Source organism: Paramisgurnus dabryanus, chromosome 15 (assembly GCF_030506205.2).
Source record: "Paramisgurnus dabryanus chromosome 15, PD_genome_1.1, whole genome shotgun sequence".
In the NCBI taxonomy this organism is placed as follows: domain Eukaryota; kingdom Metazoa; phylum Chordata; class Actinopteri; order Cypriniformes; family Cobitidae; genus Paramisgurnus; species Paramisgurnus dabryanus.
In genome coordinates, this window is record NC_133351.1 from 20,445,319 (window position 1) to 20,457,643 (window position 12,325).

A 12,325-nucleotide genomic window follows, 5' to 3' on the forward strand; every position below is an offset into this window, starting at 1 on the left:
GAAGTGTGGGAATGTTTTCTTTTGTCCTTTTCATGTTATGACAAAGTGATACTTAATGTACACTTAGAATGGGATTCTGGAGAGGTGGATTATCGTTAAGCTATATGCCATTCAACACAATGGTTACAATGTTACATTTTAAGAAAGAAATATTATTATTTTATAATGGTTTGTAAATCAACATTCATCTGACATCATGCACTTTTGGCTTCTTTTTAACCCTACAGCAAATCTCCACAAATCCATTTTTGTAGTGTAACCTCAATAAATAAAATAAATTGAAATAAATACATTGGATAGCTCATGAACCTGAGGGCATCAGTAAAGCTCTTGTGAAGGGTGTGTATATAAACACATACAGAGGTACATGCCATGTGTTTTGCTTTCTCATCCAAAAGACTGGGAGTTTTAAAACAAAGCAGTAAATCTGCCAAATGCTGACTCTTTCTGCAAATGAATTACAAGATATTACAAAGTCATATTGTTCTAATGTGGGTTTGTTATTAATGTTTACAAAACTTTGTGCAATACTGCAAGTGTCCCTTTGGCTATAAACTATGAATCATGTCACTATAAAGAAGGTAAAAAAATCACGCTGTTGGCACAGTGAAATTATTTTTTGTTCTTATATATCATTTATAATGAAGAATTGTATCCCCTTTACTTTGTAGAAGTGTATTAATTGTTAACATTGTATTAACATGATTCTTCCAATTCAACACTTTATACTTTATATTTTATGGGATAACTCATAAAAATCCAAAGCGGTTTTACAAGTTAGCAGACTAAGATCCTAAATTCATAACAATTTGTCCCTCTGACTTTCGCTTAAGTCCTTTAAAGCCTCTTTGTTTTGAAATCTTATTTTCCCTTCAGGCAAGATGTAAGTGGGGTGGAAAGTTTGCATTCTTCACTAACATATTTTTTAAGAACCTTTGCTCAGACTTCACATTTGCCAGAATGGATCGACTTAAGCACAAAACTTAACTGTGCAATTATATATTCATGATATCATACAGTATGGATTTAATTGGATCAGGAGACTTACCAGCACGCTAAAAACGCTCCAGACATGAATGAGAAACACCAAACCATCCTGTAGAGGATTAAAGCAGCCATAAAAAGTTCAGGAATTTATTTGACAGCATCACGACTGATTTTTATGCGAGTGTGCATTAAAGGATGAGCCACCATTAATTTAAGGGATTTTAAGTGCTCTGCTTGCTCTGGGAACATTCTTGTAATTCAATTCTAAGCCTGTCGGCACATCAGGCTTGTATAAACCTCAAAGGATCCACTAAAACTTACAACGGTGTGGTATTTACACAAGACTTGAAGATTTCACAGCTGTATATTTACGGTGACAGCTTTGAGGGGCAGACTGATATCATATGAGAATTGTTTTATCATATTTCATTGCAAGTCTTCTCACATGATCTTTTCTGGAACAGAAATCCTCAATATTATGTAGCAGCATAAAAAGGCAGAAAAAAATAAACTGGGAGTCCTTTCTGATACACATGTCAGCTGTCTGGATTATATTTAAAAGTGGCAGATGGTTTTAAATTAAAATACATCTAAAATAAGCAGCTTTACTGATCTGATCTGATATTTCTATTAAAACTATTATCTTGTAAAGTTAGTTATCTCTAGCAAAACTGTCTACTAGAAGGTCAAATCCACATCAATTTAAAGTGGTCTTATGCCTCAAAATGCTTTCAATCAAACATCAATACAAGATTTCTATCAGTCTGATGGATAACAAAATTGTATTTCAGAGATGCACCAATATATTGGCCAATAATTGGTATCGGCAGATAAAAGCATATTTTCCCACTACTGGATATTGGCCAATTGTTTAAAAAGCACCTACACTGTAAAAAAATCAATAAAAAAACAGTAAAATTACGGCTGCTGGAGTGCCGGAAAAATACTGTAAAATAACAAGCACAATAAATTACAGAAATTTTCCGTGATACAAAAATACATTTTTCTGTAATTTTACATTAACACTGTAAAAATCTCCTTAAAAAACAGTAAAATTCCAGCAACTGGGATACAGGAAAAATACTGTAAAATAACGGGCACAATAAATTACAGACATTTTTTGTGATACAAAAATTTTTTTTTCTGTAATTTTATTATTAGGGCAGATTATATACTGGCAAACAAAAGGGGTGGATAAAACATCACAACTCATGGTGTGGGCTTATGTTGAATTTAAAATTGCATTGCACGTTCTGTACTTTCTAGAATTTCATAACACAGGAATTTTGTATCAAGATGTCATCCCAAGTAATCAAATATTGGTAACAGTACAGGAATTGTGTATTGAGATGTCATTTCAAATAAACAAATACCGGTATTGGCATGGGGGGCTGTATTGGTGGGTGTTGCAAAGAATTGTATTTTATTTTAGATCCACAGAAATGAAGTTTGTCATCCTAAGTAGTTACATATCGGTATTGGCCCAGACATTTTGTATTGGGATGTCATTTCAAGTCAACAAATATCGGTTTGGCACAGGGGTGGGGGGTGTATTATACCTTTATTTTTAAGAGTGCGATTTAAAAGTTTGCTACAAATATAGGCCATTGTTTTGTTTGGGGTAGCAAGCATACTGTGCAGATGTATTTGGTTGCTTTATTTGTTTGTTACATGGGTTCTTATCTAGAATTTGCTTTTATGTAAACCATTCTGTGTGCCACAGGTCAGGGTCATTCTGCTGCTAATTTGTTAAGTAAACTTATTAATGTTTAAAATATAATTTTGTCAATTTGCAAAACATTGAAGATCATCTGAAATGTCTTTCAGAAGAGGTTGCAGGAATTGGAGACTTTACAGTAACAAATCAGATGACTCTGCAGTCCCTGACAATCAAGCGGATCTCCCTTTAGTAGATTTATTGTATAGATCTCTGCTGCCAGATAAAAAAATCTATATTTAATTTTCTCATGTTGATATATACAGGAGCTACATGTAATTTGTTTTGTTGGGGCTCTTGGCTTCGCAAAGGTTATGGAGATGGGGTGTGTTTAAGGGGGCGGGACTGAGTGTGTTTGTGTAAATGGTAATTACTTGGGCTAGACTGGCTTGACACCACACTGTTGACTTCACACAATGGCTAGAGGCTCCACCCCCAAACTGCACCTGCTGTCCAATCAAAAGCGGGGGTTTTCTGGAGGTTGGGGTCGGTGATTTCTGTGCTGTTGTTGTACGAGAGAACTGCACTGGAAAATGTCTGCTAAGCTTTTTGTGTCCTTTTTCTTTAAAAGTCTCAGTGAGAACATGGTTATCTTTGCACATTGACGCAGGTTATCTATCTGTAAATGTGTAAATGCTTCATATTTCACAGACAGAAGGTAAGTCTTTGTTTTCTTAATATTCTGAATTTTAAATTTATACAGATTGTGAAACATGAATGTGTGTTTACCATCTTCTGTCTGAATATTATTTTGTAGGTACATTCGTTTTTTTTTTTTTTCATTTTTGTATTAATACAATTTTATTGTATTTTTATATGTTTAGGCAGGTATTTTTCTTTATTATACTTACAGGCCTCTTTTCAACAAATGTTAAAGAAGTATTAACAGGCAGCATGCACTATAACAGGAAAAACATCTAAGGGGTTAGGATCTTACAAATGTGTTTGATAAGAAATGAATCTTTCAGAAGTGTAGGTCATCTATGTTGCTTCACAGCTCACTGAAGCAATGGAAAGGCCTCTCTTCTGGTTCTTTAACCAGTCAGACGTCAACTGGGCTCTCTGTAGCTCATTTACACTGAATTTATTTCACTAAAACCCAATATTCAACGCATGCATTTAAATGTCAAACTGGTCAAAATTTTGAAGACTACAAATCTCTGAAACAAACTGTATGTGGTAATGGATATAACCATACCAATTTTACGCTCTTCACTCTTAATGAACTGCTTTAAGTCCCTACATGTCCGTGAGCTGGTATATGACCTGAGAGCACTTGTGTTAGGAGCTGAAAAGACTTCAAACTACAGGAGGCTGTGTGTGTTCTAACCTTCGGGTCAGTGTAGCTCATTGCTGTTGTGGTGTCAGTCATTATATATGTGTGATCTCTAGAGACCCTCAGACACAGTGTGTCACTGCCACAAGATTAATGACATTCATCTGTTTGCTCAAAACCACATGCTCTGATCTGAGATGGTGTATTTATATCCTGTAGAGAACTGTTAGATCCATTCTTCTTATCTTCTTTTAAATCATTTGACCAGATTGAAAGTTGCATATGTTAACATATTTGAATGTTCCTTAAGGAAAATCTTTCTGTTCCATTTTGCACGTTTCACCTTTTTCAGATGTGTTTGTTTGTAGAGAAAATACGTTATTTTCTAAAAGCTTGAACCCAAAATGCATCTAATTCAAAAATGCAAAAAAGAAAAATGATTGTCAATACTGCACAGTACAATAAATAAACATTGACTGAAACAGAACATTGATTGAAACAAAACATGAAAAAGTGCTTTGAGAATAATTAACCTCTGAGGTCACCATGCATTACTGCTCCCTAAAATGCCAGAGGCAGGTGAGAGAGGGTTTTTAGTGCAAGACATTTCAACTATGTATATTGCATGGACGTCAGCAAAGCATGTTGATTCAGTCTATAGCCATCAGTTATAAGACCTGTACTACTATATTACTGATACTTTGCTAATACTTAAAAATGTATAGAAAAATACATACTAGTTACTTTTTGCATTAAAGAGCACCTATTTCATTGCTAAAAACAACCTTATTTTGTGTATTTTGTATTATACAATGTGTTCGCGTGGTTTATGGTGAAAAACACATTATTTTCCACATACCGTACATTTTTGTAGCTTCAGATTTCACTCTCTTCCTGAAACGTACGGATTTGAAAAGCTCTGTGTCCCTGATTGGCCAGTTAATCTGTATGTTGTGATTGGCCTGAATACCTCTGACATCAGCCAGAAACGTGATGCTCCTTGCATATTTGAAAGATTTGGTTGCTAAAAGGAGTTAAAGGCAGGATAGGCAGGAATTATCAAAAAAACTTTTTTACAAATTAGTTTAAACTGTCTTTATATACCAATACATAATTAAAATGTAAGTACTCTGAAAAAGAGAGTATAAAACTCGAGTGTCTTTAGACCTATCACGACTGTTTTAAACACAGCTCATTTTTTCATTCAGGACGAAACAAATGATTGGCTTGCGCGACTATCACTCTCTCTCACGACCATGGCACCACCCCTGTTGCTATGGAATCTGCCCACACATGCGCACACCCGATTGATTTGAACGTGCACGAGGCACTCTAGGAAGAGCAAAAGTATGGCAGAGAAAGTGCATTCAGAATGCACAGTACCTGCATATCCAGTAAGGGAAGGCAAACAAGGAATAAACGAAGCAATCAAACGAGAGTAAATATCGCGTGGCTTTTCCTCGAGTCGACGATGCGGTAGCGGTATTGTCTCCGGAGTGTAGTCCTCATCAGAGTCAACAATGCTTTCATCACGGAAACTCTTCCATGCAAAACACTGGCTTAATAGTGAGTACTAAAAGCCATCCTATTTGTTTATATTCATAGTGAAAAAGTTAGGTGTATTATTACATGTGATTGTGACATGATGTTACTACATGCACCGCGCTCCCAGCAGAGCCGGTCAGCGTCGCGCGTTCATGTGTTTTGGGGGCATGTCTTTAGAAGAAACCCAGAAGGGAAGGAGTGGGGTGAATGTAAAAAATTAGCTGTGTTTAAAACAGTGGCGAGAGGTTTACAGACACTTGATTTTTATACTCTCTTTTTCAGAGTACTTACATTTTACTTATGTATTGGTATATATAGACAGTATAAACAAATTTGTAAAAAAAGTTTTTTTAGATAATTCCTGCCTATCCTGCCTTTAACTTACAGGCTGTAAGTCCGAAGCGGGAGGAATTATGATAATGTTAGTCTTCTCTACATCACCAATCCCAGGAAGTAAACTGTTGCCTACAATCCGTGTGTTTGTTGTAGTCCGATAAAAGAGGTTTACATTGGAGACGATAACTCATATCATCGTTCACTTTGAGGTTTGTACCTTTTGCTTATTGTTAACATGTACTAATACACACTTACACACCAAAGGAAATGTAAAAATGTGAATCGGACAATAGGTGCTCTTTAAAGTAAATAAATATTTAATACATTTAATCCAGTCTTTCTTATTAAAATGCATAGCTTGTGGTGTTATTGTATTTTGCCAGGTAACAATTGCTGAATTAGGAGACGCCATGTCATTGAACAATTACAGGAAGTCTTACCTTTATCTTATCTCTTACTGTTTATTTGTAGGTGTTGCTATCAGTCCTTTAAAATGGCAACATATCTGGCCTTAGTCACTGTTCTTATCCAGCTTCTAGTTGATAAGGTGACAAGTGACAACATTGACTTTTACAATCTCATGCCTGCTGTAGAAGGTAAGTTTTGTTATTCATTCAAAAAAATTATGAATTCGTATTTTATTTTAATATACAGTACTGTGCAAAAGTCTTAGGCCACCATGCTACCATTAGATTTGTTGTTTTTGCAATGTTATAGTGATCATATATAATTATATCTCAGTCTCTTTAATAGAATGCAACCAGACAATACAGGAAATGCATGTATGTAGTATTAAAAACAGTATAAAAGTATAAGCTGAAGTGTCAAGTATTTAGGGTAAACTCCCCTTCCACTTGAGCAACAGCACGCAGCTGCAGGATCTCTTAAACCTAAATGAAATTAAATTCTAATTTCTAATTCTAATCAAATGACTTCAGGACTTCAGTCTCCTCAAAAAGGCTCAAGATGTGTTTCGTGCCAAGAGAGGTCACACTAAATACTGACTGATGCCTGAAGAAAAACTTTAGTTCTGAAAATTGTTTTGTTTTTCATTTTGTGTACATATTTCCTGTATTTTCTGTTTGTATCTTAAAAAAGAGTGAAAATAAATATGATTGGACATTAAAACCTTGCTAAAACAACAAAGCTGGTGATGGTGGGACATTTGCACAGTACTGTATATTAGCCAATGATCTATAAAGCAGAAATGTATAAAAAGTGTTTATGTGTGCACAGGAACCCCTTACCCCAATAGTTTCAAGTGCTTCACATGTAAACAAGCCACAGACAACTACAGCTGTAATCGCTGGGCAGAGGATGTGTGGTGCCCTCAGAGTAAGTGTGTATCTTTATAACTAACACAAAACATATCATAAGAAAATAGCAGCAATGTGTTACTAGAATTTTTTTTTCTTGCTATAATAGATCACGTGATATTCCAGATTCAAATGGAAGCTTTTTATAAAATAGCAGATGAAAATGAACAGTTTAGCTGCTTTATATTACTAACTCAATATTCTGGTGTATATCCTAATATTCTGTTCGTTGGAATCTGTAGATACCCAGTATTGTATGACAATACATCACTTTAACCACTATGGGAAAACAAAGTCTGTCACCAAAAGATGTGCAGTACATGAAGAATGCCGATCATCAGGCTGTAAACATCATAAAAATCCACATCACATGGTGAGTATTTACATTTACAACACTACTACACTCCTAAGCTCAGTGCACACCACGATTTTACCACCTGAGATACATTTTTGCAAAACATGTACATTAATGCTTTATGAGGCTCCAGCAGTAGTACAATTTAATGTAATACATTTAAATGGAAAGCAGAATTAAGAACCATCATTTACAAAGTTTCCATATTCAAACTACTGTAAAATGTATCTTCACACTGTAATTTTTTGCATTTGTATTGTTTCTGTCTTGCAGGAGTGTGTGTCTTGCTGTGAAGGAATGGTTTGTAACGTAGAGTTGCCTACCAATCACACTAATGCAGTGTTTGCTCAGAGACGAACCCACAGCTCAGCAGCATCAACTTTCAGGACTTGGAATTCTGTTTTCCTTCTCATCACAGCTTTGACTGGACTATTACCATTGTGATCCTTAATCAAAACAACCTGGTTAATAGCACTACAAATGAATGACTCATCACCACGGAGACAGCATCCACACTGGTGCTGACTGATGAATGTTTTTATGACATCATACCCAACAGTTGTTCAGCATCCAAAGGAAATGAAAAAATGTGATGTGGGCTCGGTTAGGAGAGCTGCATCCTGCATTGTCCGGTCAGATCCGAATGAACAAGATCTGTTAATGCATTTCAAGTGCAGCTTGTGCTTACTAATGATGCTCTTGACAGGACAGGAAAACAGACGTAGTGTTAAGCAGAAAAGCCAGTGGATGTTAATAGTGATGCCTCACTGGATTTGTATTGACCAAACTTAGGCAGTAACTGAGCAATGAGAGTCTCTATGCATGGAGGACGGACTCGCTCAATGGCTCTGATCCCAGATTCTGTCAAACAACCCAAGCACAGCAAAAAGAGGATGAGGAACGTATTGTTCCTTCTAAACAATGTGGAAAGACTTAAAGAGATGTTGATCGCAGAGATATATCACTTCTTTAAAAGCATGGGCCAGGATAAAATCACAGATAAGCACTAATGAATGAATTAAGTATTTATGATATAGGCCATTGTTGTTTGCCTATAGCCACTGAGTTTATTCCTTGGCATTTTATTTTCCCAAAGAAATAATAAAATACAAATTGAACATCTGAATTCAAGAACAAAATGAAATATAATTTAAATATGCCTATAAAAGAATGCCTATAAACGTTATTAATAATAAAAAAAAACTTAAACTGCAGATTTGTTTGTTGCTTAGATAAACTTGACAGTCAGGTTTACCCCTTCGCATGCTGGATTGATGTGAGTTGATATGACAAATAGTCTTGTTTACCTTCACTGGGTTGTAGCTCTGAGGCTTGTCAGAAATTGTAAATGATTCCTCATCTCTTTAATCTATAACATACCGCTGTGCTTTTCGTGTGTGACCAGCGGGGCTCTCTGCACATAACATAAAGCTTTTTAAAAACTTCTCTCCTTGCTGATCTGAAAACAGTTTTGTGTTTTTATATGAGACAGTCTGGGTTTGAATTAAGAGAAAGGAGCTGAACCATGATCAGTACAAAAGAGCAACTCCACCCCCAGAGCCCAGAGCACAATGAACAGATTCCCAAGAGGATCACGGTGTGGGACACAAAGCCATGGACCATTTATATTATTGCTGTCTGGAATAATGAGGGAATTCCAGACTGAACATGACATATTACTTCAATATTTTTGTCTTGGGTATGTGTTTCTTTAGCTTCTTCGCCTAGGAAGACAAAATTTGTGCTCTGTGTATTGCTTTAAATCGAATCACAGGTTTAACAGGTTTGTGTGAGGGTAAGGTGCAGAGGAAGCGGGCAATAGATGTCGAAATGCAATTTAATGCACCATTTGGGGCGGTTTCCCGGACAGGGCTTAAGATGGTCCTAGACTAAAATGCTTTTTTGAGATTTTTGTCTTAACTTAAAAAAGTTTGCACATATTTTAAAATATATCAGTACCATTGTTTTGTTTCAAGATTCACACACGTTTTTGTAAGGTTAATTTAAACAACTTTTTAACCTTTTAAAATCTAAACCGGGTCTGGGAACCACCCCTATAAGTTACATTTACTTACTGTATATGTGTTTGCAATTTTGGTTATGCAGGCTTTTTGAACCTAAAACTGCTCATGTTAAAAAACATACACTTTAGACATATATTGTACATTATATCAATACGGCAATATTGTTATTTATTTATTGATTACCTTTTGTGTTTTTTTCCTGTCTTAGGAAATATTCTTAAAAAAAAAGAAGAATGTGATCAAGTCTGAAAAATCCAGACTAAAGTTTCTTAATCTAATTTTGAAATTAAGAGCATCAATGTAGTAATAGCATTAAACATTGAGATCAATCTTTGCCCTTACTCAGTAAATATTAAAGATATCATGCTTATATTTTCACAGAATGTTCTTTACATTATATGGATGAATTTATGTAGAAAACAGTAAATCACAAAAAATTGACTTAAGCTGGGTTCTCACATACTATCTTAGTATAAAAACCATAGGAAATCTTCATTCAAACACATGTTACTGTATATTGTGTGTGTTTTCTTAGATTATTGTTTAGGTTGCCATAGGGAGAACTGATTATAACAAATCTTTACAACATAACGGTCTGTTTGTGTGTGTCCTGCTCTGCTCACTGTCTCGCCGTGTGTGCTGTTTGCACTGGCTGCTGTCTCTCTTTGTTCTCGTTTTATTAGGCGTGGAGTTGGAGTCTGTCACTTCCAGCCTTTGGAGAGTCATTTATCTCCCATTGAGGAAAACAGTATCAATGTGGCAGCCCTCATACAACTCCTGCATCCTAGTATTCAGAAACCACTCTGCCTCTACAAAGCAGAACAAAGCTTATTTTTCTGACCATTACAAATGGATTAAACTGCAGGCAAGTCAGCCATTCGAAAGACATCATGATAAAGTAAAATATTATACAGTAAAATAACATACAGCTGGATCCAAAAGTTTGAGACCAAAGTGAATACATTTTGGAAATAAACTAAATATTTTATAATTACAGTTTTTCTCAATTGCTTTGGCACATTTTTCGCAACAGTCTTATTATTCTCTAAACTGTGAGTGCAAATATCACAACTGTTTGCTGGAACTTCAGAACTTAATTGCATGTCTGCAAAATGAAGTTACACACCCAAAACATTTAATTCATGCTTCAAAACCTAGTTATCTTGTCAGTAATTTGGCCAAGGGCACCAAAATATAAAGTATTTTTGTCATCGTGTGAGCAACACTGGTCAAAATGTTTAGTTGTTTTTTCACCATGAAAGTCCACCATAGAAAATAAGGTTTCATAAAAAAATCGTAATAATTGAGAAGAGTCAACAGTACATAGAAAAAAGTAAATGAACATTTCTATTTATTCACTTCATTTATTTTTGTATGTGTATTACATTTACAGTTTTTCTCAATTGCTTTGGCACATTTTTCGCAACAGTCTTATTATTCTCTAAACTGTGAGTGCAAATATCACAACTGTTTGCTGGAACTTCAGAACTTAATTGCATGTCTGCAAAATGAAGTTACACACCCAAAACATTTAATTCATGCTTCAAAACCTAGTTATCTTGTCAGTAATTTGGCCAAGGGCACCAAAATATAAAGTATTTTTGTCATCGTGTGAGCAACACTGGTCAAAATGTTAAGTTGTTTTTTCACCATGAAAGTCCATCATAGAAAATAAGGTTTCATAAAAAAAATCGTAATAATTGAGAAGAGTCAACAGTACATAGAAAAAAATAAATGAACATTTCTATTTATTCACTTCATTTATTTTTGTATGTGTATTACATTTAAACTGAAATCTTGCTTGTCCAATTGCTGTACATTTCATATTTCCTATGTTACAAAAAAAATATAATAGAAAATAACTACAAAATAACCTCAATGATAAACTAATTATTCTTGTTGGACATCCTGTCGCTCTTGTTGGACATCCTGTCGCTCTTGTTGGTCAGGCCGAAGATTTTCATCCACATCACATCTTATGTTTTCCATTGCCATGCACCAGGGAAAAAATCTCCAATGAAGCAGACATTACAAACAATATCAATGTCAGATATTTATGGAATGTACATGCATGTTTAGTAGTTTTTGATAAGTGAATGGATCGTTTTGAATGTGATGGCGTACACGATGACAAATGATTGAGAAGTTGTGAAGAGTTTGACAGTTTAAGTGAGAATTGACTCATCAGTTTTGATCAACAAGCCATATGCAATTAGTTGTTGGGCAAACTGCAGACGATTGTACTTATTGTTTGCACACATGTGCCAAAGCATTTGCAATTTGCTCAAATCAATAAGAAATTCCAATCTGATGTGAACAATAAGCTAATTGTTTAGAGATCTGATCTTATTGTTTTGGAAAATAAAATTTTCATTTGATAATTGAGCCAAAGCAATTGAGAAAAACTGTAAATTTGAACATAATATTACAGTTTTTCTCCATTGGTTTGGCTCATTTCTTGAAACAGAAATTACATTCTCAAAACTCTAAGATAATTTGGCAAAACAGTCTTACAGTTCAGCTCAACACTATAGCTTGCCTGCAAAAGCTCATATATTTCCCAAAACTGTTCTCTCATGCTTCAAAACTAAATTCCTTTCCCATATAAAGAGTCAGTGCCACAAAAATGGCAAATATCCTTCTCAACTGCTTTGCCTCATTTCTTGAAACAGACCGGACGTTCTCAACACTCTTGGTGCTTTTGTCAAAATAAAGTGGATGGTTCGGCACAACACCATGGTTCACCTGCAAAAGCTCATACCTCTCCCA

At 35.1% G+C, this 12,325-nt stretch overlaps 2 protein-coding genes across 3 annotated transcripts in view; both read left to right on the forward strand.

Annotated features, from left to right (window-relative positions):
* Nucleotides 1-3,225: 3,225 nt before the first annotated feature.
* lypd6b (LY6/PLAUR domain containing 6B) lies at nucleotides 3,226-9,887 on the forward strand. Of its 2 annotated transcripts, XM_065293289.2 has the most exons (6): nucleotides 3,226-3,362; nucleotides 5,913-6,070; nucleotides 6,333-6,457; nucleotides 7,098-7,196; nucleotides 7,420-7,550; nucleotides 7,806-9,887. In XM_065293289.2, exons 3-6 carry the CDS (start codon nucleotides 6,355-6,357, stop codon nucleotides 7,974-7,976), a joined length of 504 nt encoding a protein of 167 aa, XP_065149361.2. In that variant the 5' UTR covers nucleotides 3,226-3,362; nucleotides 5,913-6,070; nucleotides 6,333-6,354; the 3' UTR covers nucleotides 7,977-9,887. The 2 variants fall into 2 exon arrangements, with proteins under 2 accessions (XP_065149361.2, XP_065149362.2); XM_065293290.2 differs by lacking the exon at nucleotides 5,913-6,070.
* The window catches only part of lypd6 (LY6/PLAUR domain containing 6), a 43,948-nt gene continuing 34,848 nt past the window's right edge, over nucleotides 3,226-12,325 (forward strand). Inside the window, exon 1 of the mRNA XM_065251492.1 lies at nucleotides 3,226-3,362. Within this exon, the coding sequence (XP_065107564.1) occupies nucleotides 3,330-3,362 (33 nt within the window). The 5' untranslated portion in view covers nucleotides 3,226-3,329. The remainder of the gene's footprint in view (nucleotides 3,363-12,325) is intronic.